General features: G+C 37.9%; 2 protein-coding genes across 4 annotated transcripts in view; both read right to left on the bottom strand.

Annotated features, from left to right (window-relative positions):
• LOC143276320 (ras-specific guanine nucleotide-releasing factor RalGPS1-like) overlaps positions 1 to 27,046 on the bottom strand; it is a 90,185-nt gene extending 63,139 nt beyond the window's left edge. Inside the window, exons 1-3 of one of the 2 annotated variants that reach the window (XM_076580826.1) lie at positions 19,326 to 19,387; positions 18,411 to 18,464; positions 17,187 to 17,273 (exon numbers count right to left, since the gene is read on the bottom strand). Coding sequence is in view for 1 of the 2 variants with exons in the window: in XM_076580828.1 (XP_076436943.1) it covers positions 26,345 to 26,367 (23 nt within the window). In the remaining variant the exon portion in view is untranslated. Of the gene's footprint in view, positions 1 to 17,186; positions 17,274 to 18,410; positions 18,465 to 19,325; positions 19,388 to 26,344 lie in introns of those variants that run through there. The other variant, XM_076580828.1, reaches the window with a different exon arrangement.
• Positions 1,156 to 17,180, bottom strand: LOC143276321 (uncharacterized). Of its 2 annotated transcripts, none has more exons than XM_076580829.1 (2): positions 11,916 to 17,180; positions 1,156 to 4,406 (listed from the first exon to the last, which is right to left on the bottom strand). In XM_076580829.1, the coding sequence occupies exon 1, from the start codon at positions 14,012 to 14,014 to the stop codon at positions 13,472 to 13,474; it is 543 nt and encodes a 180-aa protein (XP_076436944.1). In that variant the 5' UTR covers positions 14,015 to 17,180; the 3' UTR covers positions 1,156 to 4,406; positions 11,916 to 13,471. Both variants share the same exon structure in this region, with proteins under 2 accessions (XP_076436944.1, XP_076436945.1).
• Positions 27,047 to 27,395: the final 349 nt, after the last annotated feature.

The following is a 27,395-nucleotide window of genomic DNA, read 5'->3' as shown; positions in this document are numbered from 1 at the left end:
CATAAACATTATCACAATCATCAAGATCATCTTCATCATCATCATCATCATCGACATCATCATCATCGACATCGTCATCGACATCATCGACATTATCATCGTCGTCGTCATAAACATTATCACAATCATCAAGATCATCTTCATCATCATCATCATCAATATCATCATCATTATCATCGACATCATCATTGATACCAACATCATCATCATCATCGACATCATCATCATCATGGACATTATTGACATCGACATCATCATCATCATCATCGACATCGTCATCGACATCATCATCGACATTATCATGATCATCATCATCAACATCATCATCTTCATCGACATCATCATCGACAACACCATCATCATCATCGCTGACATCATCATTCGGATGAGACGATAAACCGAGGTCCCGTGTGCAGCATGCACTTAGCGCACGTAAAAGAACCCACGGCAACAAAAGGGCTGTTCCTGGCAAAAATCTGTAGAAAAATCCACTTCCACAAAAAAATTTTTTAAATGGGTGGCACTGTAGTGTAGCGACGCGCTCTCCCCGGGGAGAGCAGCCTGAATTTCACACATAGAAATTTGTTCTGATAAAATGAAATACAAATACAACAAATGATGATGATGATGATGTCGATGATGATGATCATGGTGATGTTGATGATGATGATGTCGATGATGATGGCGATGTCGATGATGATGTCGATGATGATGATGATGATGATAATGATGGTGATGATGATGTCGATAATGATGATGATGATGGTGATGTCGATGATGATCATGTCGATGATGATCATCATCATCATGATCATGATGTTGATGATCATGTCAATGATGATGATGTTGATGACGACGATGATGATGATGTTGATGATGTTGTTGTTGTTGTTGATGACCATGATGACGATCATGATGTTGATAATTATGTCGATGATGATGATCATGATGATGTCGATGATGATGTTGATGTCGATGATGATGATGAAGTCAATGATGATGATCATATCGATGATGATCATTGTTACATGCGTGTGGGGCGTGGAATGTAATAATCTATGTGTACTGTCAAGCGTGCGTTATGTTCGTGTTTCTCTCTCACACACAACACACACTCTTCCAGTTTCTGGAACAAAATTAAGTCCACTACAAGGCTGGAAGTGTTTGCCAACTCTAATTTCTTTTATTTTCCACAAGCAAAACAAAACATAGATATTTCTCCACATATCAGTCATCAAATCTTAATATATGTTCATAGGTTAATTAATAATTATCAATAGTTTATAAACATGCACTCAACAAGATTCATCTATCACACCATCACTCTTCCATCCAAAGCAGAATCTAAAAAAAAATAATAATCTTTTCTTCTCTTGCGCAGTGTCTTTTCCAAATTCACATCCACCACAAAAAATATACATATATCTTCAACAACAAAACTAAAGTATGTTTCATCACCCAACACAGACAACTTTGTGTCCTCTGCTCACAAATTCAGCAGGTAATATAAAATTTGTTCTTTTTTTTTTTTTTTTTTTTTTTTTTTTACTCACTTGTGTAAACAAAGTGAGTCTGTTTTCACCCGGTGTTCGGTTGTCTGTGTGTGTGTGTGTGTGTGTGTGTGTCCGTGGTAAACTTTAACATTGCCATTTTCTCTGCAAATACTTTGTCAGTTGACACCAAATTTGGCATAAAAATAGGAAAAATTCAGTTCTTTCTAGTCATCTTGTTTAAAACAATATTGCACCTCTAGGATAGGCACAAACACAAAAATTAAAAAGAAGCCAAATTATATGCAAACTGAATTTACTGGTTTTTGTTGTTGTTGTTTGTTTTTTTCTCTCTCTCTCCAAACTTGGCACTTTGATCTGATATTCTGACACAACAAGAGCAGTCTAGTCATTTTTATCAGTTTTTGTTCAAACACGAACTTCTTTTGCTAAGCATGAAACTTACATTTATTTTGCATGTCTTTGGTGCAGATAGTAAAAAAGGGAAATTAATCTGTACTTAATGCTAGGAAGCTTAATTTGCTTTAAACTGATCTTTCTCATCTTAAACATTCCATTTTGAAATAAAAATTTTTTTTAAAAAAGCTTGCGTGTTTTACTCTCAGTGCACAGGGCTTTCACTATGTTCATTCGCCCAAGTGGTCTTTTTCGGAAAATACTAAAATCAACACAACGAGTGGACTTAGATCTATTGGCTGAGCCCTGAAGGTCATGGGCAAAACTGATCAATTGTGTAAACATATTTATACATATTCAAAGCGCGTGCTCATATTCTTCGAGAACGACGCCATTTTGTTTCAAGTTGTTGACCTACCTGTTCAATCCTATATTCAATCGACAATACACGAGACCGTTAAATATTTATTCAAAGAAAGATTTGTGAACGCCTCATCACTTACTGGATTATGCCCCAAACTGCCATAAAAATATCCATAGAATCAGTTGGAATTCACAGTTTAAAATAATAAACCGTGAGAGTTAATACCCTTGAACTGATGAAACGCAAAAATTTTAGTCTTGACTTTTCTCAAAATGAAGTCCTTTTCACTTCATACGACGTTTCGAAGTACTTGTACTTGGCTCTACATGTTATTAGTTTAACAAAATACTCAATTTTCGTATCAACTTTAAAACAAGAGAGGCAAGACCTTCAAGACTCACTTGTGATTCACTTGAACAAGAGGCAAAGCCTTCATGGCTCATGTGTGAATCCTGTCCAAATGATAACTTTTTGGTTCAATGCATAGAAAGGAAAATTGCAAGTATATTATATACCTGGTAATCACTCCATGTCCTTATGAAATATGTGTATGTTGGTGAAAGCCCGGTTCCCAATACTCTGTGATTGACAATGGAGAGAGAGACAGACAGACAGACAGACAGCGTGTGTGTGCGTTTACACTGTTAACCGTGACAGTCCGAGTTTGAAATCCATGTCTCATCTGTTTTCTCATACTTTATTTAAAATCATGCAACGATACACCAATCTAATGTGCAGGCAGCATACTGCACACAGAAAATGAACCCATGGCAACATAAGTGTTTGTCCTCTGGCAAAAGTTGTGCAGACAAAATCTACCCCGATGGGTACACAAACATATGCATGCACTCAAAGCCTGATGTATTGGGTTATGCTGCTGATCAGGCATCTGTGTGGTAGACGTGGTTTAGCACATATATGAGTTTGTTCTAATGCCACCATCTTGAGAAACTGACATTTTGAATGTACTGATGGGAATGGTTTCTGAAATGACTGACTGGTGGTGGAAGAAGATGAGCTCAGGTGGTTGGAGGGAGTGGTCATCAACCTGGAGGTTGCTTGTCATTCAATGAGGGAAGCACTGGGCCAGCTTTTTAGCTGAAATGCTTTAACTGTAGTGATGTTCTTGTTTTCATTTATCTTAATATCATTATCATTATTTTTTTTGGTAGGTGTGACTTTGGTTAGATATTAAAATATCTTCATTTATCTTATTTTAATATCATTATTATTATTGTTTTTTGTTGTTTATTTTTGGTAAGCGTGACTTCGGTTAGATGTAAGTAATGGTTGTTTGTGTTGCAGCAAGTTGTGGTCTTTCTTCAGAGTGGTAAATGTGTTGGGACACTGAATATCAATCACCACAGTGATGGTTTTCATTTTGGCTACTTCTCATTCATAAAAATGCTGAATTAAATATGTAATATAGTTTCTGCCATCAACTTAGTTTTGGGATTTAAATCTTGAACATGAGTTAGCCATTTAAAAAAATCAAAAACAATTTGTGTGTGACTGTGTGTCATATAATATTGATCTTGATCTTGTAGAAAAAAAAGGGGTGTGGGGGGGAGGAATATTTTGTGTGTGTGTGCATGAATAGTCGTATGCATGCACATACAACTACATGCATCAAATTGGCCTTTCCATTAATCTACCGATAGAGTAAACCAATCAAACCTGAACATTGACATAATTATACATAATACACAAATTGTACATAACAGGCATAGAAAAAAAAATGCCAGCAGGCAACTCGTATATCCTAGGTCCAAATTTGAATACAGCTTTGCAAGAATGCACAATTATGAAGTCCAGAAAAATAAATAATCATGGCTATCTTGAAAAAATGGATGGGAATGAAATAGCATGGCTGAAGAATAAATGACAGAAAAGTGACATATAAAATGATAATTTTTCAGGACAGGGTTTCCAGAGGGTGGGCATAGTATTTTAATGGAAAGCGTCCCTGACATCCCCACAGGGGCACACAAACAGCACCTTCAACAAACCAAACATCAACTGATCAAGCAACAGAGGCTTATGATGTTGTTTTGTATTGTGTTTATTTAGATCAAAAGCATACAGGTTTTCTCATAGAAGATTCTGTTGTTCCTGTCCTGGCTGATGTCCATTTCCTGAAACAGAGGACGACGAATTGTCAGTCATGAGATAAATATGCAAAGACGTGTTTGAAACTGAATTTTGTTGGGCTTCTACCATACAACCTTTTCAGCAAGGGAAACCCTAAAATGTGTGCATCATGTCAGCTGGTATAGTTTGTGCAACAAATACCCACAACCTGTCCAGCATGGGAGGCCCTACCAGGCATGTGACACATCAGCTGACATAGCTCAACAGGTCACTGAATCACTCAAGCTACCCCACCACAACAAGGTATCAGTTCCATGGGGTAGTAACATATCAAGTTTATTCATGTATTCATTTGTCAGAATGTCATATACAAACAAATGTGAAGCTCACTTTGTAAAACACAATATATTAGCACTAATGTTTACTGAATAGTTTGCAGTTTAAAGAAAAAAATGTAAAACAATGGATTCTGTTTAACTCACTCGCTGCCATTGTCCGCATATGCGGACATCGTCGGAGAAAGCGTTGGATGCCAATGTCCGCATATGCGGACTTGGATTTTAAAAAGTCGTGCTGTCGGAGTGACGCGTCGGATGCGAAAATCAAAAGCAGATGTGATATCTTACGTCACCGCTGGTCAGCTTTTCATTCACACACGCTGCGTGTGTGTCGCGATAAGCTCAACCGCAGTTGATAACAAAGCGTGCCCCCTGTCAGCTTTGTAAGTTGTTTGACAAGATGGCGTCACGGCGAAGTGTTCGACATGGTCGGAGAGGTGGAATGTTACTCAGCGTCGAAGATGCTTTGGAAATGATCCAAACTGAAGGCTCTGATGTCGAAGGAGATAATGTTGATTCTTCGGACAGTGAATTTGAACCAGATCCCGATGAACTAGAAATAGATTCGGCCGCTGAAGAGAGTGTTTACAATGGAGAGGAAAGTGAGGAACATGTGCCAGCAGATGAGACAGACACAGACGACGAAACCAATGAGGAAACGGACGATTTTGCAAGTGTTTTCACCAGTGATTGGACTGACAATTTTTCCTTTTTTCCCTCTTGCACATCCCTTCACTGGCATACCAAGTTTGTCAGGTGACTGGCCAGTCAACACCCAGCTGGTTGAGTTTTTTTCTTTGTTCTTTGATTTTCATTATGTAGAGACAATATTTTTTTTTTTTTTTTGTATGTGTGAATTTCAACTTTCTTCACCACCTGTTCATACTTCATTGCATGCACTAGGTCTTCAGTTCCTCAAATAGTGTTAGAATGTGATGTGGAACATGTTGGTGTACCTTTCTGATGGGTGCAAAAATGCTAAAAAAATACACAAAATATGGATACCACGATAAACATCAAGATGGTGAGTAAATACTTTGATTTTTTGCACACATATGGAACAACATTCCTTGCATAAATATACTAAATATCATTTGTCTGGGTGTTTATTTTATTTTATTTTTTACAATTTTTTCCCCATCCTATACAAACGCTGGGTTTTCAGGGATTGGCAAGGGCAAAAACTCTTGGCATGGAGTGAGTTAAGCATTTAAATCTGGTCTTCTTCTTATGCTACAATTTTTATCGACATTTCACTGTCTCTGCTGATTAACCATAATTCCATGCCTACAACACCAGTACAAGGCAGTATACCCTCCACACCACAAACCCTCTTCAAATGAGAATGGACCATCTCAAGAGAAAGAGCTATAGATCTACATCATATATGTGAAGCAAGTTTTTTTCAACAATCCCAAATTTCCTGATCAAGGCATCTATTTAAGAAAAAGTGCATGCCAACACAGCAACGCACTGTTTTGTGCAAACAACATGCACAAGTGTCCAAAGCTTCTGCTGTGGCTGCATGTGATCAAATTTCAATTAATATGCGATTGTAAACTTCTACTGGTTATGTATCTGATCTATCAACCCGTTTGATGGCAGATACTTGAAGCTGAACTGGACACTTAAACTTTCTAATGATAAAATTTTATGCTGCCACTCCAATGACTGTTGGATTTACCTATTCTATCAAGTATCATAATTATGTATGCTTTTCCAAATACACACAACAAAAGAACAATTAGTTTCAAGCCCAGGTTACTGTAACAGTTTGAATTTCAGGACTGGAAACCTGTGACATATATAAAAAGGTAAACATCAATTCATTATACTGCTCACCGCACCCCCTCACCTTTCGGGGGAAAAAAAAGATACACTGACAATGATATGTTAAAAAGCATGCATCATTTGTTAACATTTCAGAATCTTAAAATGAATCATTGTATGTCAATCTCAAGTGAAAAATTTTATTCCCCCCACCCCCACCCAAAAAAAGACAAAAAGGAATGAGTACCTTTTATGTTTCATCCCTATTATGTTATGATAAGTGTAGCTGGGTTGGCTACAATCTTCGTTGAGCCAGCTTAGCAGACGACTTTTGTGACTCGCCGAAGGTTACCAAGTTGTAAATCGGTCACAAGTTATCTCCCTTTACAGGGAACCGTATGATGATTTTCATCAATTTGTTAAATTATAAACACTTCCTTATACATGAGATTATAGTTTTTATGTTATTGGAGTTCAGAAAGATCATACTTCTCAACTGTAATGATATCATTTGGCCAGGTAGCCTATAACTCTTTTAAACTAATATTTATGTGAATTAATTTTGGTGCGATCTTCAAAATCCAATCAGTTGAAACATAAAATACCTTGTTTTCTATAAAATGATATAGCTGCCGTGGAATTTAGATTGAGCATTAAAATGTAAATGATTAAGCTTTCTTCTCGTGTATCGCTTTCCGTGTACACCTAAGTTATAGGCATGCGATAGTACGAAATGTCTGACAGTATTTCGGCCCCACAAAACTATCTCTTCTTCAAGCCATTGGAATTCGTCAGTGCCGATTTGAGCAAAATACGTTTTTACAATAACTAGACATTTTTATAGCGTGTCTTGCAGATGTTTGCATTTCTGTTATCAATCTGATTCGTATCATACATGTACAGTTGTGTTGTAGTTGGTTTAACCTTCGCCGGACGGTGCTATTGACTATACACGGAAGACGGTGTGGGTCCGTGTGGACCCATGTCCCTCAAAGAGGGAAAATCATGTCCACCCTTCCACAGACGGTGTGGGTCCATGTGGACCCATGGCCGTCATGGAAGGAAATTTTGTGTTCATCCCTCTGGAGACGGTGTGGGTCCAGGTGGACCCATGTCTATAATGAGGGTTATTTTAATCCAATTTTGGCGAAGTTTTCAAAATACTGCTCCATCCTGCAACAATGGCGGACAGTGGCGCTTATGCTTCCATCACAGCAGAATTTGTGTGTTAGTATGTGTGTGTGTGTGTGTGTGTGTGTGTGTGTGTAAACTGTATGTGTATGTGTTGCATGTCTGTATGTGTGACACTAAGGAATGTTACCTGAAATGCAGACTATATTTCTAAGGCAATTAGGCTTCAAGCAGCAAGAAAAAAGAAACATAAAAATACAAGCAAGATCAAAACATCAAGAACACCAAGCAGTAGTAAGAAACACAAAATCAAAAAAAAAGAACTCAACAAGCAAGAATCATGTTAGGTCATGACATTGTCAGGCATGCCTACCGTTACTGAGGGCCCGTATTTGTCCCGGAAAATTGGTAGAATTGAAAGGGTGTCCCGGAAATACGGATGTTTGCTGCATGTCCCGGAAAATATAAAAAAATCCAACCGTAACATTTTTTCCCCTAAGTATTGAGTGGGTACATGTGTACCCATAGATGGCTTTCTGACCATTGCCGAAGACACTTCTTTAAGACTTATGGAAACATGGGTGCAACTCTTCCGCGGTCCTGAGACTGATTTTAGGTTTTGGTCAAAAACGGAACGTCCATTTTCTGGAAGAAAAAAGGAGGAGGAAGAAAAACGCCCACGCGTTCGTGTTATCTAATTGATTGCCAGTGAGATCTGTCTGTAGTCAGTCCAAGAGAGCAATGTACTGAATGGCTGTGCCCACCTTCCTCCCTCCCCAATCTTCCTCCACCTCCACCTCATCCTTCCACTACCACTGGCAGAGCTGTCAAAATCACTGCAGCACTATTCTGGTCCCTTCACTACCCCCCCCCCCCACCCCCCCTGTACTTTGACTGCTCAGTCTCTCTCTCTTTCTCTCTCTCTCTCTCTCCTCTCACCTCTCACTCCCCCTCATCTCAGTGTGAAGGTCCTGTGTGCTGATAAAAAGAAAAAGAAAAGAAAACAGCCAGAAATAAGCATTCTGTGGAATTATATTCATAAGTGAAATCTAGTCAATACAAACATGACCTCAATTTTCCTCCTTTCCTTCTGATGCCCTCACTTGACTGCATCCCTCACTCCTCTTGTTTCCCACCACCAGACACCACCTCCGATATGCATACTTGCCCTCCACTCTCTCTGATTCTCTGCCACCAATGGTGAGAGAGGGGTGGAGGGGTGGGGGTGGATAAAACACACAGTCAATGAGTGTGGCAAAATTGGCACTGAGCCAAGACAGTGACCGCTTGCTCTGTCTGAGAGTCCCTGACTGTTGAAATTTTTTTTTTTTTTTTTTTTTTTTTGCTGCCCCATCATCTGCACCGTTTCAGTGGCATTACTCCCACACCGCTCATTTAGATTCCCCCATACACGGCCACACCCGGGTTCGTCCCTCGCAGTTCCAGCGTCGGCAGTCCACAGGGAACCATCGATGTTAGGTCGCCAGGAGGCCACACACCAGAAGAGACCTTGCACTGCTGCTGAGTCACTTCGGTGGTGTTCAGTGGTGCCTTTTCTGTTTTAACGTACTTAGGACACCACCTACTAAGCCCCCTACTAACGACAATAATGGCTTAGTCGCGGAGCCAGACTGAGTGAACGTCCCTCCCAGAGTGAAGACCGCCACCACGTCCCTCAAACAACAGCCCCCCATGAATCTGCCGACACTGACGACATTGACAGGACTCACCCCCAAGCACGGAAGTGGAGGGGTATCGAAACTGAGGTCACCATGAGAGCAGGGCATGAAAGGCCACAGACTTTGAGACTATTTTGTTTATATTGATGACGATGAAGGAGGAGGAGGATGACGATGATGATGACGATGTTGCTATGGAGGTCCATTTTGGTTTGGGACTGCGTGACAAGGCTGTACTCTACGCTTCCTGTCATAATGATATCCCGGCGTTAACCAGGCCCGAGAGATACAGGCACTTGCAGTGTTGGTCAGGTAATTAGAGCAACACACCCAAAGACGCATCCTTGAAGTGGATGACACTCGACTGTGTGGTCCCAGTCTCCCCATTTAAGCCCACAGCACACTCAACTCTGGGTAGGAGCCGGCCACGGGCCGAAAAACCCACCTCCGCTGGGATTCGAACCCGCGTCCTCCCAGCCGTCAGTCCGCGACGCTAACCACTTCACCACGGCGGCTGGTCTGACTGTTGAAATTGATATGACCAGTCACATACCCACCCCCACCTCCCTCCAGTCATCCCCCTTCCCCATTTCTTTCCTCAACCAACACACAAGTCTGTCAGCGGAACAGACACTACAGCAGCAGAGACCAGATGGTCAGTTATATCGGTACAGTACAAACTTGTGTGAAAAGTACATTTTCCTTGTAACACACACACACACACACACACACACACACACACACACACACAGAGGAGAGGTCCTCCCAAACCTCTTAAAAATCAATAATTTCTTTTTCTGGCAGGAGTTGAGTTGGCCCTGGATGGTCAGCTGGGCCAAACTGAAATCAATAGTACTAATAGTGATGATATCAATTTAATGTGAAATCTGCAATAGATAAATAATACAGGTGTATATGAGGGACTTGAATCACAGCCTTGGACGTGATTGCATGATGACACAGACCTTCAGGAAGGAACACTCTGAGAAGTAGCCGTTCATAAAGCCGGGGAGGAAAAGAGATGCGTATGCGTTTTGCGACATCAGTCAGACTGATGACAGATGTATGTTTGCTGAGATGTTCCTGAAAATTTAACCCTGTCCCTGATTCTAATGTGTGTTGTTCCTGAAAAGCAAATTTGGGGGTAGGCATGCCTGCATTGTGTAAGAGCCAAATACCATATCTTTACTGCATTTGGTATAGCTGAAGAACATGTATGCATTTTATAATTGTCATGATCTGACAAGTTCAGCGTTTTTACTTTGAGCACGCACAGGAAGGGCAAAGAATTTGCATGTGGTCGGGACAAACATGCTGACTGCATTTCTGGTATCTCTGTCTCACTTTTCGATCAGCCTTCCATGAGCAGAAAAAGCTCAGGCTTCTGCTTGGGGGCCCCTGGCTTCACCATCCCTTCGTCATGCATTGAGCTGTGGAGAACAGTATTCTTCCTTCTCTTCCCCTGGTAATTAACAAGGGTGACAGTCTTATTGTAAGCAAACTCGCTGCCGTGAAGTGGGAGGTTTCTGTTGCTTTTGAAAGGGTAGGGTAGAAACCTTTTGTTGGATCTGACTGTCCCTACGACTGTCAGGCCATTGTTTTGACAGCCCTCGGCCAAAGCCAAATCTGTGAAATAATTATCACATGTAATATTTCTTCCACTCTTGAAGAATGGAGTTGCCAGCTGAAGGGCAATGTTCCTTCCAAGATTCACCTGTCTGTCCTGGCCGAGGGGCCGGCCAAGGTATGGAATTCCCAAGAGAGGGAAATTATTGGCTGAGTCAGCAACCCAGAACACCTTTATGCCATAGCGATCAGGTTTGCTGGGTAGGTATTGGATGAAATTGCACCTGCCTCTAAAAGGCACAAGCTGCTCATCCACAGTTAGAAGGAACTGGCAATCCGTGTTCTTTGCTCATCTGGGGTAACCAAAAAAAGAAGAGATAGGTACAATATAGTCAGATATGATTCCATAAATTTGCAGTTATGTTTTACACATGCACACACACACACACACACACACACACACACCCTGTCATCGAAAAAACCTGGGCAACATTGTAAGCATTCGCAACTAAAAATGACAAGCAACAAAAATGCAGACACATGTAAGCACTTGTAAACAATTAACCCATAAACACTAGAGCACCAAAACACAGAGCACAGAGAGAGAGAGAGAGAGAGAGAAAGCCACTCCCCCCCCCCTTGCCCCCCCACTCCTGGTCTCCCCAGACACATACGTAGACTACAGGCAAACATACACACATACAACAATTGAAAGCGAAAGTCGGCATTCCTACCAAAATCTTCTTCTGGGGATAGGAAAGCAAAACAGTGGGTTTCATTGGTTTTCATAAAGCACATACGTTAATCCCCTATCCACTCCTCTATCAGCACCTGTGAACGCATGAACTACTGCGTGAGTACACCTCTGTGATTGTATTCTTCAAGCCTTTTTACGTTATTGATTAGTTTTGGCTAGCTTTGACATGCAACTTGAACTGAGACAGAGACAGATACAAACCATAGATACAAGCCATTTCTGCACTCCCCAAACCCCCAACCCATAAACTTTATTTCCCCTAATAAATAGTCAAGTGGTTTAAATTCTAACTCAAAATGTTGATATACTCACCAAAATTACGATCTTCCTCTACGTCAACGCAGGTGACATGTGCTTCAAAAATGTTGGGTCTGTCCATGACGGTATCAGAGTGACTGTCCAGCCTCCATGAGAGATACTGGTAGCAAGGAGAGAACGTGGGAAAAACCCACCGCTTCATCAGAACTTGTTACTTTCAGAAGTGCCAGTATCGGTTTCAGTTTCTCTCTCCAGCATACAAAGAGGGGTTCTACAGACCTCCCCATTGTCGCCCTCTGTAGCCAAGGGTTACAATTTTCCTTCTTTGCGAGCCATGGGTCCACACGGACCCACACCGTTTGCACAAGGGTAAACACAGTTTTCTTTCTTTGCGAGCCATGGGTCCATACGGACCCAGGCCGTCTGCGGAGGGGTAAACACAGTTTTCCCTCTTTGCGCGCCATGGGTCCACACGGACCCACACCGTCATCAGTGACTAGTTAAAATGTCACCTTTAATTACTTTTTGAAATTTTGACCCATATTTTCGAAATATTAGGACAAGGAGGGGATTTGTGTGTTTGGAGCATTTCTAAAATTTCATTGAAAAACATCTATAAATATACCAGATATCGGCATTTAAAGACCCTTCTGGGTCCACATGGACCCACACCGTCCGGCGAAGGTTAAATGAAGTATTTCATTGTCGATCGCAAGTGCCAAAAGCACCGCCAAGCGGTGCCGACACGGGAGCTGTCCGTTGAGTTTTCTCTTGAATTTTGACATAAAAAATCTTTACTCTAGAAGCAGATTCTATAAATGATTTTTATATAGTTGGAAATTCAGGATTTTCAGTTACTTAACTGTTGCAATTATATTACATATAGCGACGTTTTAATTGTTGTAATGTACAAAAATGATACATGAACTCGTTAAAAGCTCGTTCATTCAGTGACTCTTTTTGTTTAGTTTTTAACTACATTATTTTTGTAGAAAATGGTTTAGCTTAAGAAAATGCACGTTTCTTGTAGTTTTGTGTGATATATAATATGTCTATGTTAGTTCCCCGAGCCGAAAGTCAGAAGCCGCTAAATTTGGTCAAACAAACACAAGCTTGGCCCCTCAAGGCTCGCGGAGGGCCGGTTTCGTGAGTCGCTTCGCAACGCTGGCTTTGGGGTTCGGCGGAGTGAGTGAGTGCCAGACAAATAGAGAACTCTCCTGGTCTGGAAGAATGAGAGAATAAAAGAAGAAAAACCGGCGCACCGCCTTCCCGAGTCTACCTTGCCTGGCTGCAGCTCTCCTCTGCTAACACCTTCTACCTGTCTTCACCTTCTCTAACACCACCTTACCACCCCGTCACATAAGAATAAAACAGAAATATTTCATACATATCTATACCTATCCAACTATCTTTCTCAATAACTCTGCAACAGATGAAAAATCTGATGATGATACACAGACACAGCGTGTCATACTCATAAGCAAGAGTAATGACATCAAATATATTAAGAGATAAAAGGTTGACCACCAGACCACACACACAAGGACCATCATTACTTAAAAGGAAGGTTCCCAGGCCTTAAAAAAAAGAAAAAAAGTCCCATCCTGATTTCAATATAGATACACTATCCAACATGGCTTATGATCGGAGTACCACAACTCCAGTACACCAGCAGGAGTTGGCTCAGGCACATTTGTGAGAACCAGATCCAGTGTCGAGTCATAGTCTGTGGTGGGATCTTTGATCAGCTGTCGCAGACTGAACTGTTCACAGAACTCTTGAAGAGGTCTAGGCAGTCCACAGGAAGCATCACTGTTGAAGTCTCCTCCAATGATAACATGAGTGTGACTTGTGAGCTCCTGCTGAATAACTGCTCTGAGTTCTGCACACAAAACTGTGATGCTGACATGTGGAGGACAGTAGATCCCAACAACAACCAGTCCTCTAACGCTGGTACTGGCATCAACCACAGTGATTTCAATGCCACTGCTGCACTTCTGGCTAGCACTGCTACTGAATGGCAGACTGTGATCTCTGGTGTAAACAAGTGTACCAGCATGTGAACGACAGCCTTTCACTGAAGCTGTGCTTCTGGCAACCACAGTAAAATCTGCAATCTTGTAGTGTTCCGGGTCATCCTGTTCAGCTCCCATGTTTCAGAAATAAACATGAGGCTTGCTTGTAGCAAGTTCCTGTCTGCATGGAGATCAGCAATGTGTTTGTGAAGTGATCAGCTGTTGTGAAACACAATCACAAACCCTGTGGTGGAAAACTGCTGAAGATCAGTCAGACAGGGCACAACAGGTTCTTGTCTCAGTCTTTCCATTTCCTGCTTGACTTTTGGTGACACTCTGATCTTCTTTGGATCAAAGTCAAGCAGGTGGAGACCAGCCATAGTTCTGGCTCTGCTGAGAGCCACAAACACTAGATGGTGGTGTGCTGCTCCCTGAAACGACACTGCCACATTCTCCAGTGTAGAGCCCTGTGACTTGTGGATGGTGATAGCAGAGCAAGCTGTCAAAGGGAACTGTCTACGCAGAACTGCAACGTTCTGACGTTTTCCAACACGAAACTGCTTCACACTTTGGAAGACAGGAGTCCACTTTGTGTTCATGTTCTGTGTGTAGAGCTGTTTGTTCTGTTCACGGGTCTTTTTCCCGACACCTTCATCATCAAACTCTACCCACAGAACAGACACATGTTCTTCAGATCCATGATCTAGCAACAACAGCACTTAGAAAAGTGAAGGGGTCAAAGAATGTTCTTTGACACCCACAGACTGCCAGGATCAACAGCGGAAAAAACAGTTTCCATCCCCCCTTATACTGATGATCTGTTTGGGTGCTCCTGCCTCAACTTTGGGTTCTACAGAGGGAAGGCTGCATTTGCACAACAAATGTAACTGCTCACATTTCTGTACCTGCCATTCAGTCTGCACAGGGGTGAATGCAATGTTGTGTTGCTCAATGGAAGTAACAGGTGCTGTCTGCAAGCATGAACATTTGTGTGACTGAAACCGTTGAAATGTTGAAAAAACTTTACCACAAAACCTACAATAGGGGCATTTGTGTATAACTAGAGTGGTTGTGCTGTTAAACACCTTTTGACAAACCTCACATTGAATGCGCTTTTCACAATCCATTTTAACAGGAGAATGTATGTTGTCTGACAACATGCAGATTCAAAGTACAGATGCAATTCAGCAACACTTACTAAAACAAAGAGTAAAAGTAAAGAGAAAAACAATAACTGGATATGAAAACTGTTTCAAACTGTATACAGTTTAATGTACAAATGAATACTTTTATTGTTTTAAAAACTGCTAATCCTATAGTTGCTCACATAAGCTGATTCCAAAAACTTGCTGTCTTCAGTACCTGTCAAATAAAATTTCATATACTGATGGTTTGGCTTTATCAGTCTGAATGAGATGCTCCAGCCGCATAAACCACACAACCTGATTCATTCATTGTAAAAAGTTACCTTTAGTTAGTATTACCATAATTTTCAGACCAGGTAATAAAGAATCATCCACCTTACAACTGTCCATAACCTGTAGAGAAATTCAATGCCAGAATAGGTGATTTTCCTGTTCCTAACACACAAACTGAAAGTGAACACCTATTTACCACGTTAGTTTTTCTTTTAAATGGTGAAGACTTTTTATTGAAGAAGCTGTAACAACACAGTTGTTAGGCAACTCAATGATTCCACAAAGAAAAGAAAGAGATATTCCAGTTTCCACTAAATAAATGCTGTACAACAGTGCAACAAATATTCAGAAGCGTTACAGGAATCACCTGGACCAGTCTTGTTCAGTTTTATTTAGTTGGCGAGAAACTTTAGATGAAACTGTCCATGTTGTGAAAAAAAAGAAGAAAAATCAAACCAATATGAGCAATATACAAGATCACCCATCTTTTTCTACATGGTGAAAATAGATAAGGGGAAACAAGATCAAGATGCTAAACAGCAGTCATCAAGAGTAATTTACCTGACTTGGCTGCTTGGCACTTCATAAAAGAGATAACATCACAGTGTAAAGTTGTGAGCAAATTACCTTTCAGACACATTAAGCTGTTAAATATTAAAATCTTACTGTCTTGCATGTTCATCTTATGTGGTTTATTCACTCATTTCATTACATATTTGGGTCAGACTGATATCACATCTGCTAAAAAGTGCTTTAAAAAGCAGTTCAGCTGTTTAGTTATTGTCATGATGTTAAGCAGGTCATGTGGCAACTGTTTCCTGTTTTTGTTTTGTTCTGTGTAATAACTTGTTTCTATTTATCTCTAATGTAGTTACTGGAATTATCCAAAACAACCACATACTTATATTTTGCATTTTACTTTAGGATATTGTAAAAAATTTGCTGTGGAATGGTAGTGAAGTGATGAAAGGAAAAATTCTAAATTTGCATTTTATCTGTTGTGAACTTTTCACTAATTTCAGCTGCAAATATTTTTAATAATCTGCAAAAACCTGTTTAAATTTACAAATTCCAACTAATATTTTGTTGTTGTTGAAAATATGGTATCTTTTACCCTAACTTGCATATCTGCAACATTTTGGGGACTAATTCTACAACCCAAATGTTATTTGTTGTTCTGGTTTTTCTGGCTTTCTTCCCTTTCAACATATTATGTTGATTGCATCTATGAGAAGTTTGCATGGTTATTGATGCATACTTTTTTATGGACAAAACAATGTTGACACTACCTCCTCCTCTTCTGTTTACAGCTTTTGAAAGACAGGGAAAGATAAGTTGTGAAGTTCTCAACTTCATGTAAATGTTAAAAAAAAAATGTTATCTCTTGTTTAAAATAAGTTTATTTTGTGTTTTCTTTTTTTATAATTTTGTTTTTGTTGTTGTTGTTCACTTGTTTGTTGTTGTTGTTGTTCACTTGTTGCTGTTGTTGTTGCCTTCAGAGAAGTAGTTTAAATGCTTTAAATTTTAAGTTACTGTCATTCAAGAGTCAAGTTTAACTGAAACATGTCACAGTGTGAATGTTATGAACAGTGTATAAAACTTAACATAAAAAAAGCAAATTCAAAACATGATGTTCGCACCAAAGTGGTATATTAATATTATGTTGAATGCATGAAGCAATAAAACAGATCTCTTAAAAGCTAAATAATCAAGTTATAATTTCAAAGAGCATGTCACAAAAACTGGATACCAAATCAGATTCTGGACCATAAGATTTAAGACAAATAATAACAGAATGTTAAAACTAAAAGCCTGAAAATTTGAAATGCTCACATTAGGAAGTGATTACACTAGCACTTTTTACAAATTAAAGAAAATAAAAATCCACTTACCAAACAATTGCAAGTAATCATGCGAATCTGATTCACACACACTCTCAGACTCTGCCGGTCTCTGCAGCATATGATGATAAGCAGCAGCTGAAATGAACATGTTCAGAATATTTATGTCTGTAAATTGTGAATATATTAATAGTAGGTCAGATCATATTTATAACCTATTTTGACTGTATTCCGTTTGTGATTTCACATCCTTTATTTTCATGTATGATCTTAATAAAAGTAAAACTTACATTCTCACACAAAACTTCTGCCATTCTAAGTTTTCACATTATCATAGTATCTAAATATTTATCAACGAATCTGAAAAAAAATATAAGGAAAAAAAACCACAACAAAACACCAGAAACTTTATGCTGGTTAAAAGTCTATTCTTAAGTGGTCTGCCTGTCATCATCTGCTTGAGATAAAAAAAACAAAAAACATAAACATTTGCAACTGTTAATTATAAAGCATAGCTGATGAAATTTTTATGAATGGTATCCTGTGGAACAGGTATAATATACTACATACAACTACAAGTTTACATTAATCAATGAAGAATATCATTCCAACTGTCATTGGCCTAAGACATGTCATGGTCAAGTTCACTGATGATGCAGGTTAGGGGAACATACTGACACCTTTCCAGATGGAGATGACATAGGATTAGTGTCACACAGCAGTGTTCCACCTTTTGCTGCCCTATGTCTGCTCCAGTGGCAAATATTTTCTCTCTCATTCTTTTGAGGTAATGAGACTGCCACATGAAATAATCTATAATTGACTTGAATTTGTACCCTAAAACTCACATATATCTTATTATCTGTATCTGTATCTATCTATCTGTCTATATATGCAAGTGTATTTTACATGTATATGTGTATACATGCATGTGTATTTTATATGTATATCTATCAATCAATGTATCTATCTATATATAAGTTCTACATACATGTTACAACTTGTATATTTAAATAAAGATATAGAATATACACAAAATGCATACATACATTTTAACATACATGTGCACCTAACACTAACAGCTACCCACAACACAGTTTTGTCAGCCAGTTTGGCAACCTTCTCTGATCTATAGCCGTAACAGTTAATATTTATAATATTAATGATAATCATCATACTATTCATAGCCATGTTTCAACTAAACACTAAATATAAGAAACTGAGGTCATTTGTTACGTACTGTGCTAGCCATCTAAAGAGAAAAGATGATCTTACCTTTCAGTGTTCACAGTGAAAGGGCAAGTCTGTCATGTATCCTGTCATATAATCCTGTCAATCACAAACACTTTTGTTTATATAACACATTAGGTCAATGTTACATACACACAATAAAATGTGACTAACACACATACCCACACACACAAAATGGATACATACATTTTAACATACATGTGCACCTAACACTAACAGCTACCCACAACACAGTTTTGTCAGCCAGTTTGGCAACCTTCTCTATCTATAGCCGTAACAGTTAATAATAATGTTAATGATGGTCAAGTTCACTGATGATGCAGGTGAGGGGAACATACTGACACCTTTCCAGATGGAGATGACATAGGATTGGTGCCACACAGCAGTGTTCCACCTTTTGATGCCCTGTGTCTGCTCTGACGGCAAATGTTTTCTCTCTCTTTCTTTTGAGATAATGAGACTGCTACATGAAATAATCTATAATTGACTTGAATTTGTACCCTAAAACTCACATATATCTTATTATCTATATCTGTATCTATCTGTCTATATATGCAAGTGTATTTTACATGTATATGTATATACATGCATGTGTATTTTATATGTATATCTATCAATCAATGTATCTATCTATCTATATATAAGTTCTACATACATGTTACAACTTGTATATTTAAATAAAGATATAGAATATACACAAAATGCATACATACATTTTAACATACATGTGCACCTAACACTAACAGCTAGCCACAACACAGTTTTGTCAGCCAGTTTGGCAACCTTCTCTGATCTATAGCCGTAACAGTTAATATTTATAATATTAATGATAATGATCATACTATTCATAGCCATGTTTCAACTAAACACTAAATATAAGAAACTGAGGTCATTTGTTACATACTGTGCTAGCCATCTAAAGAGAAAAGATGATCTTACCTTTCAGTGTTCACAGTGAAAGGGCAAGTCTGTCATGTATCCTGTCATATAATCCTGTCAATCACAAACACTTTTGTTTATATAACACATTAGATCAATGTTACATACACACAATAAAATGTGACTAACACACATACCCACACACACAAAATGGATACATACATTTTAACATACATGTGCACCTAACACTAACACAGTTTTGTCAGCCAGTTTGGCAACCTTCTCTGATCTATAGCTGTAACAGTTAATAATAATGTTAATGATGGTCAAGTTCACTGATGATGCAGGTGAGGGGAACATACTGACACCTTTCCACCTTTTGCTGCCCTGTGTCTGCTCCTGTGGACAAATTGTTCTTGTTTGTAATGTGCTAACATGAATAATCTATAATTGACTAATTTTACCACAAAACTCACATATATTTCAAATTTTAAAATAACTATTACTACTATTATGCAAGAGTGAGTGTGCATAGCATAATTGTTTACATAACATGTTAGTTTTATTGAAAGTTTATATGAATGTACTATCATATCTATGTAATAATAACACATAACATTCAACTTGTAGTACCTTTTATGTTCACAGGCTGAAAGCAATCTGTGGAGTATCCTCAATCTTATTCTCCTATCAAAACAGAGTTGTATATTTCACATTATTAATGCATAGAACTAATACAACAATGGGATGACACCACACATACAAAAGAATGCATTATTCATACATGTTCACTAACACTAACATCACCGACAACCACATTTTCGTCCGCCAGCTCTCAAACTGAAGATCTATAACCTGTCAACAGTTAAAAGGAATCTTATGATGTATATATCCTGTATTCACTAAGTAACATTTTATTTTAAAAGTTGAAACTAACTGTAAGGTAATAGGACAAAAATCCTTTACTGATTTTGCTTTAAACTTGTATATATTGTAGTCGATATTAAAATGATAATTATACATATATATATATATATATATATATATATATAATATAGGAAGAGTATATATAGTTTATGTATATTTGGTCTATGTGTTGTGGTGTGTGGTTGTTTGTTGTGTGTTGTGTGTGCGTGCGCGGGTGTGTGTGGTGTGTGTGTGTGTGTGTGTGTGCTAATGTTTATGTTAATGAATACATTTGCATTTGATGTACACTGATCCCAACTTGCAAATAAAAGTTAAATTTTCATACAATTTTAATATAAAACTTTAACTGTGTTATCAAGAGGACACATTAAGAGTGGACATAATATTTTATTATATAAATTAACTTATTAATTGAAAGCTCAGAATTGCATGAACTAGGCTGACAAAACTATTTATAGGCAGCTAACTATTCGATAGTGTTAGTCCATATGACACAAATGTATGCAGCATGTTTGTTGGAGTGAGATGGTTGTAGTTTTGTCTCTATAAAGTGTTATGTACATTATTATGAGATGATGAAACAAGTGTTAGTGAGCCAGCACATAACCAGATCGATACTGTCTATACAGTATCCAATAACATAATCCAATACTGATATTTGTTGTTATCTTGCCTCTAAAGGAAGAATTTCTTAACAATGAAATGAGTATGTTGTATTTCTATATTTTAATCACAAACAATAAAAATTTCATGTTTAGTCATATACGTGAAACTGAGACTTAAGGAATGGAACACACACCCACACACCCCACCTCACTATATATATATATATATATATATTTATATATATATATATTATTTAGTATATTTATATTATTACATATATGAATATACTCATAAATGATAAAGACATCATCAACACTGTTTTTAATTATACGTGGACATATGTTTTTAGCTTTAGTCACATTTATTTGAAATATAGTATCCATTTTGTCTGGTGTTGTGGAAGGTTGTGTTGCAGTGTTGAGGAAGGTGTGTTGCTTGTGTTTGTTTTGTACTTAACACATTTCTGTTGCATGTAACACAAAGTTACTGATAAATAAAATTTGAAAATTTAATCAATAAACACTTTAATTATTAATTCACCATCTATTAGAAATCCTGTTCCCCCTTTACTCGAGAGACACACATCCCACGAGTTGTTGGACAAAAAATAATATAAGTCAAGATATGGCCACATGTTGCTGACAAAACTATTGTTTGGTAGTTCTGTTATGTTATGATCGAATTAAAGTAAAAAGAGTTAATGCATGTAGGTTGCGTGTGTGATGAGAGAATGTTTTGTGTGCTGTGTGCTCTAAATGACGTTAAAATTAATGATTTAAATTGAATCAATGTTTTTAAACAAAAGTTTCGTATTTGTACAGCTACGCTTCAAATATTTCTGGTTATGGTGCTATAAAAATCTTTAACAAATAATTATTTTCATGTTGTGTTTTCGTTTATAAGACGTGGAATAAACAATAACTGAAATTACTTTTTCTAAGTAAAAATTTATTAACCACTGACACTTATTACAATTATTTTTATGGTTTAAAGTTCAATTTAGTTACTCATGTGGCATCATACTTCACGTGAGTGGGCAACAGACACATACAAACACGACTGAAATTATATTATTTTTTTATAATTAAGGTTTTTCAAGGGTGATTAACCACTATGGATGACAATTTTATAACTGTGAATTCCATATCGGACAATTCTAATGATTTTGCATTAACAGAAGTGAACCAAAAATGTTTTTAATAAATATTACTTCCTTTAATTTCCATAATAATTATGTTATTAATCATGTCAATTTTGAAATAGGATGAACGGGGGTCAACCTTGAAACAAAATGGTTCTTGCGTTTCGCAAGACTGATTGACACGTGCTTATTGTCTATGGTAACCAAATATCACTTGAATAAAGAACTTTGGACCAAAACTGTAAAATAAAAGCCACTCTTATTAAGTATTTTCAACAAGCTTCTACTTGGCAACACTGAATACTCACACCCTGTACACTGAGATAAACGACACACGCTTTCTATGTATGAATTTCAAAAAATGCAAAGAAAGATAGTTAGCCCAAAATTGTTCCACACATAGCCAAAAATTCTTTTTACTTTGCAAAAAGTTTGATAAATTTAATAAAACTTCCGAATTAAAAGAACTTTGAAAAAAAAGTTTAAATAAGAACGACTTGCGTGTTGGATCAGAAACTTCATATCACATCGTGCCTCTAAGACGTTCAAAAAAATATTAATTAAACTTTTAGATAAATTGCAGTTTGCATAAAGCTCTTAATTATTTCTTTTTTTGGCCCATCAAGAATTTGCAATAAATTATTTTCAAGTGACCGGTAAAGAAGCGGGTTTTCCCATTCAACTGCTAATTTGGTGTTCAATCTGACTAAAGTATTACAGTTAGACAATGACATGGCATGTTAAAGTTTCTCTGAACATCCAAAAAAGCGAACAAAAGTGAGTATAGTAAAAGAAGAACATTAGAGCCAAGTACAAGTAACTTCAAGACTCTTGAGTGAAATACTCTTTTAGAAAAATCAAGACTATTTTTTTGTAGTATAATTCAAGTTACAGTATTAATATATTACATTTTTTGTAATTCCTATGACTTTGGATATTGATGGCATTTCGGCCAAACCAAATAGAGCGTTCATAAATCTTTTCTGATTAAATATAACTCTCCTTTCTCCTCCATGAATTTATTTATTGCAATGATTATGTTGAACGCCAGTGCAACAACTGGAAACATAAATTCTGTGGGAACTATATTCATGCTTTGAACTTGTATAATCTATGCTTACCCAATTACAATTTTGAAACTTAACTCACAACATAAAAAGCATCTTGGATTTTTATTTTAAAAAAGGCAATGAACTAGTGAAGTCACTGAAGTAACCATGCTTTTGTTTATATCAAAATGTAATGTTTAAAACGAGAAAGATCAGTTTAAAGCAAATTAAGTCCCCGGCATTAAGTACAGATTAATTTCCCTTTTTTACTATTTGCACCAAAACGTTTGCAAAATAAATAAAACTTCCATGCTTAGCAAAAGAAGTTCCTGTTCGAACAAAAAATGAAAATAATGACTGCTCTTGTTGTTGGGTCAGAATATCATATCAAAGTGCCAAGTTTAGAGATTACAAAAAATATAGATATAACAGTAAATGCAGTTTGCATATAATTAGGCTTCTTTTTTTCTTTTTTTGTGCCCATCCCAGAGGTGCAATATTGTTTTAAACAAGATGACTGGAAAGAACGGGATTTTTCCTATTTTTATGCCTAATTTGGTGTCAACTGACAAAGTATTTGCAGAGAAAATGGCAATGTTAAAGTTTAGCACGGACACACACACAGACAACCGAACAACAAGTGAGTCAACTATAAAAAGAGAATGAACATAAAAGAGACAAGAAAGGCAAGGCCTTCAAGACTCACTTGTGATACACTTTAAAAAAAAATCCAAGCTATTTATGTATTGAGTATAATGCATTTACTGTTATATTTATTATTTTTTGTATTCTCTAAACTTGGCACTTTGATCTGATATTCGACCCAACAAAAGATCTGTCATTATTATCATTTTTTGTTCAAACAGGAACTTCTTTTGCTACGCATGGAAGTTTTATTTATTGCAAACGTTTTGTTGTAGCCAGTAGAACAAGGGAAATTACTCTGCTGGGAACTTAGTTTGCTTTAAACTGATCTTTCTCATCTTAAACATTACATTTTGAAATTATACTCAATACATAAAAAGCTTGGATTTTTTTTTAAAAGTGCATCACAAGTGAGTCTTGAAGGCCTTGCCTCTCTTGTTTCAAAATGTAATGTTTAAGATGAGAAAGATCAGTTTAAAGCAAATTAACTCCACTAGCATTACAGAGTAATTTCCCTTTTTTACCATCTGCGCCAAAAACGTTTGCAAAATAAATAAAACTTCCATGCTTAGCAAAAGAAGTTCCTGTTTGAACATAAAATGATAATAATGACTGCTCTAGCTGTTGGGTCAGAATATCAGATCAAAGTGCCAAGTTTAGAGAATACAAAAAATATAAATATAACAGTAAATGCAGTTTGCATATAATTAGGCTTCATTCTTTATTTTTTTGTGCCCATCCCAGAAGCGCAATATTGTTTTAAACAAGATGACTGGAAAGAACTGAATTTTTCCTATTTTTATGCCAAATTTGGTGTCAACTGACAAAGTAGTTGCAGAGAAAATGTCAATGTTAAAGTTTACCACGGACACACAGACACACACACACACAGACAACCGAACACCGGGTTAAAACATAGACTCACTTTGTTTACACAAGTGAGTCAAAAATGAATCGACCGTGTCAACCGGGTGTAACTAAACTTGTACATCTGTCTAGATCCAGAGAAAACGGTTAAATGTTGCAGTGTGATTGCTGCGATAGCCACATCTCCTTTGATAGCCATGTCTCCTTTACCGCGGACTTCAAAAGAATTTTTAGTTGCCCTTAAAGATTTTTTGAATGCCCAAAATACACCAGAATAATATGATTTAAACAGTGTTCTCACTGCGAATATCTCAATCAATTTATCGCCCTTTAAAAAAGCATGTTTAAATGTTATATTTTTGAACGTCAGTTAAGGAGCCACGATAGTGTAATGGATAAGACTGTTTCTTCTCATCGGAACACCAGGGGTTCGAATCTGCTGTTAGGACTTTTTTCTTTTTCTTTTAAGCCGAAGCTTTATAATAACAAATACAGAACACATTTTAACGATTAGATTTTTTTTTTTATGTGTATCACAAGTGACTCTTGAAGGCCTTGCCTCTCTTGTTTTAACATAGACTAATAATGTCCTCTGCTCATAAATCTAGCAGGTAAATATGTTTGTCTTTGGTTGTTTTTTTCAACATACACTAATAATGTCCTTTGCTTTATGAGCAGGTAAATATATTGTACGGGGTTTGTTTTTTGTTTGTTTGTTTTTGTTTTGTTTTTTTCATTATCTTCGAGTTGTTGTTTTTTATTCATTTATTCATCACTCCCCTCCTTTTTAAAGTTGACAGAACTTTTATGATGGTTGAAGACCCGAACATCAGCGTTCCTCTCTTCAGGTGGTCCAACCGCCAACATCAAGCAAGCCCCGTCCAAGGCTCTCCACTGAAAACATATTTATAACCATAAGTTTCCAATGAACTGGAAATAAACTAGCTTCAAGGAATTTCTGCTCCCTGTCAACTTCAACCCGTTTTTTTTTTTTTTTTTGTTGTTGTTGTTTTGTTTTGTTTTCCCCGTTTTTTTTTTGTTTTGTTTTTTGTTCGTTTGTTTTTCGTTGCTGTTTTTTGTTGTTGTTTGTTTTTTGGTTGGTTTGTTTTGATTTTTTCGGGGGGTTTTTTGTTTGTTTGTTTGTTTTGTTTTTTTGTTGTTTTTTTGTTTTGTTTTGTTTTGTTTTTTGTGACGAAGCAAGAGTTTATTACTGACGACAAGCTCACCGGTTACTCGTGCACTCTTCGGTGTCGAAGTCAGAAATCAAATCTACCCAAATGGGTATACCGGCTTGTGACGAAGTTGTGCACCATTTCTTATATTATAATTAACATTTTTACCCGTCTGCAGTACAAACCATACGTGAGAAAGTCCCAAACGGGTAAAAATGTTAATTATATATATAAGTTTGTCGACTATAGTAGAGGATTTTAAAACGAACTTGTCGAGATTAGAAAGGTGTCTAAAATGGGATGCTTTTTGGGGCATTCCATGCACCTAGCAAGGGGCTTGGAAAGAATGGGGGATACGCAAAGTGAAAGAAAAAATCGGACCCATGGGTCAGTTCGAAATCACCCGTCGGCAGTACAAAACATACGTGAAAAACTCCAAAACGGGTAAAAATGTTAATTATATATATATATATATAAGTTTGTAGACTATAGAAGAGGATTTTAAAATGAATTTGTCCGCCACATTAGAAAGGTGTCTAAAAATGGAGTGCTGCTTTCGGGGTATTGAGTTGTGCACTTCGAAACTGTAAACGGAATGAAGTGTGGAGTCCAGTTCGCGCGAGGCTGAAAACGACAGTGCACGACGACACAAGGGTTTGCGATTGTACTTACCGATGTAGTACATGAATCCACATGTTTTGCGCAGAGCCCCACACACACTCTGACGGAATGAAATTGTCAGTGTACACCGTTGGCGCACCAAACCACGAAATGAAGTCAGGTGTCAGTGCCTACACACACAATCCCGGAACCATGAAGTTGTCAACCCTACACACATTATCACGGAATGAACTTGTGAGTGTACACTGCCGACTGGCACGCACAACATCATAAGTCACGGAATGAAGTCAGCCTGAGCCCCCGCGGCAACTATACGGACACACTGGCAAACACGGAATGAAGCTGTCACTGTACACTGCCAGACACATGTTGAAGGAATGTTGTGATTGTACATGCACGACCTGTCCTGTCTGCCGAAGTGGATGTGCACGAAGGGGGCATAGGAAAGAGGTTACTGTGCACTGACAATCTTGTACTTTCAGTGAAGACGGCGGAATGAACTGCACCGTGTTTCAGCGGGAGGATGAAAACAAGAGTGGAGGACTAGACAACTGATGGGTTCCGAACGTAACATGAACAACTGTGTGCGTACGGATAGAATGGCCATCTGTGGAGCTAAATATTTTATGTCTCGCCCTCAGTTCTCCACGGAAGGCCAGGAGCACACTGACATGCAACACAGGACACAGCACACACGTATGTGACGCGTGCTGTCGAGGAAACAAGCTAACACACACCACGGACAATCACGGAATGAAGTTCTCAACACACACACACACACACACACACACCGGCACACACACACACACCGGCACACACACACACACACACACACACACACACACACGTGAAATCGCTGACTTGAACATTCACAGCCGGCCAAAGCATCACTGACGAGAAAGGGACGTGCAGCTGTCCAACTGAAACGGTTAAGTTCAGCACGGACACTGACTCGGCCGTTAAAATGCACTTTCCTATTTCGGTATGTGACTTTTCTGCACAGCACGTTGTTAAGGAAGGTCAGTTCCACCAGTCCCGCTCACTTTTTAATGTTAAGTCCTCTGTGCAACGCATTTTAGCACTGCAATACAGGGAATGGTGT

The sequence above is a fragment of the Babylonia areolata genome, chromosome 31, assembly GCF_041734735.1.
Source record: "Babylonia areolata isolate BAREFJ2019XMU chromosome 31, ASM4173473v1, whole genome shotgun sequence".
NCBI lineage: Eukaryota > Metazoa > Mollusca > Gastropoda > Neogastropoda > Buccinidae > Babylonia > Babylonia areolata.
This window is presented reverse-complemented; position numbering and strand designations above follow the sequence as displayed.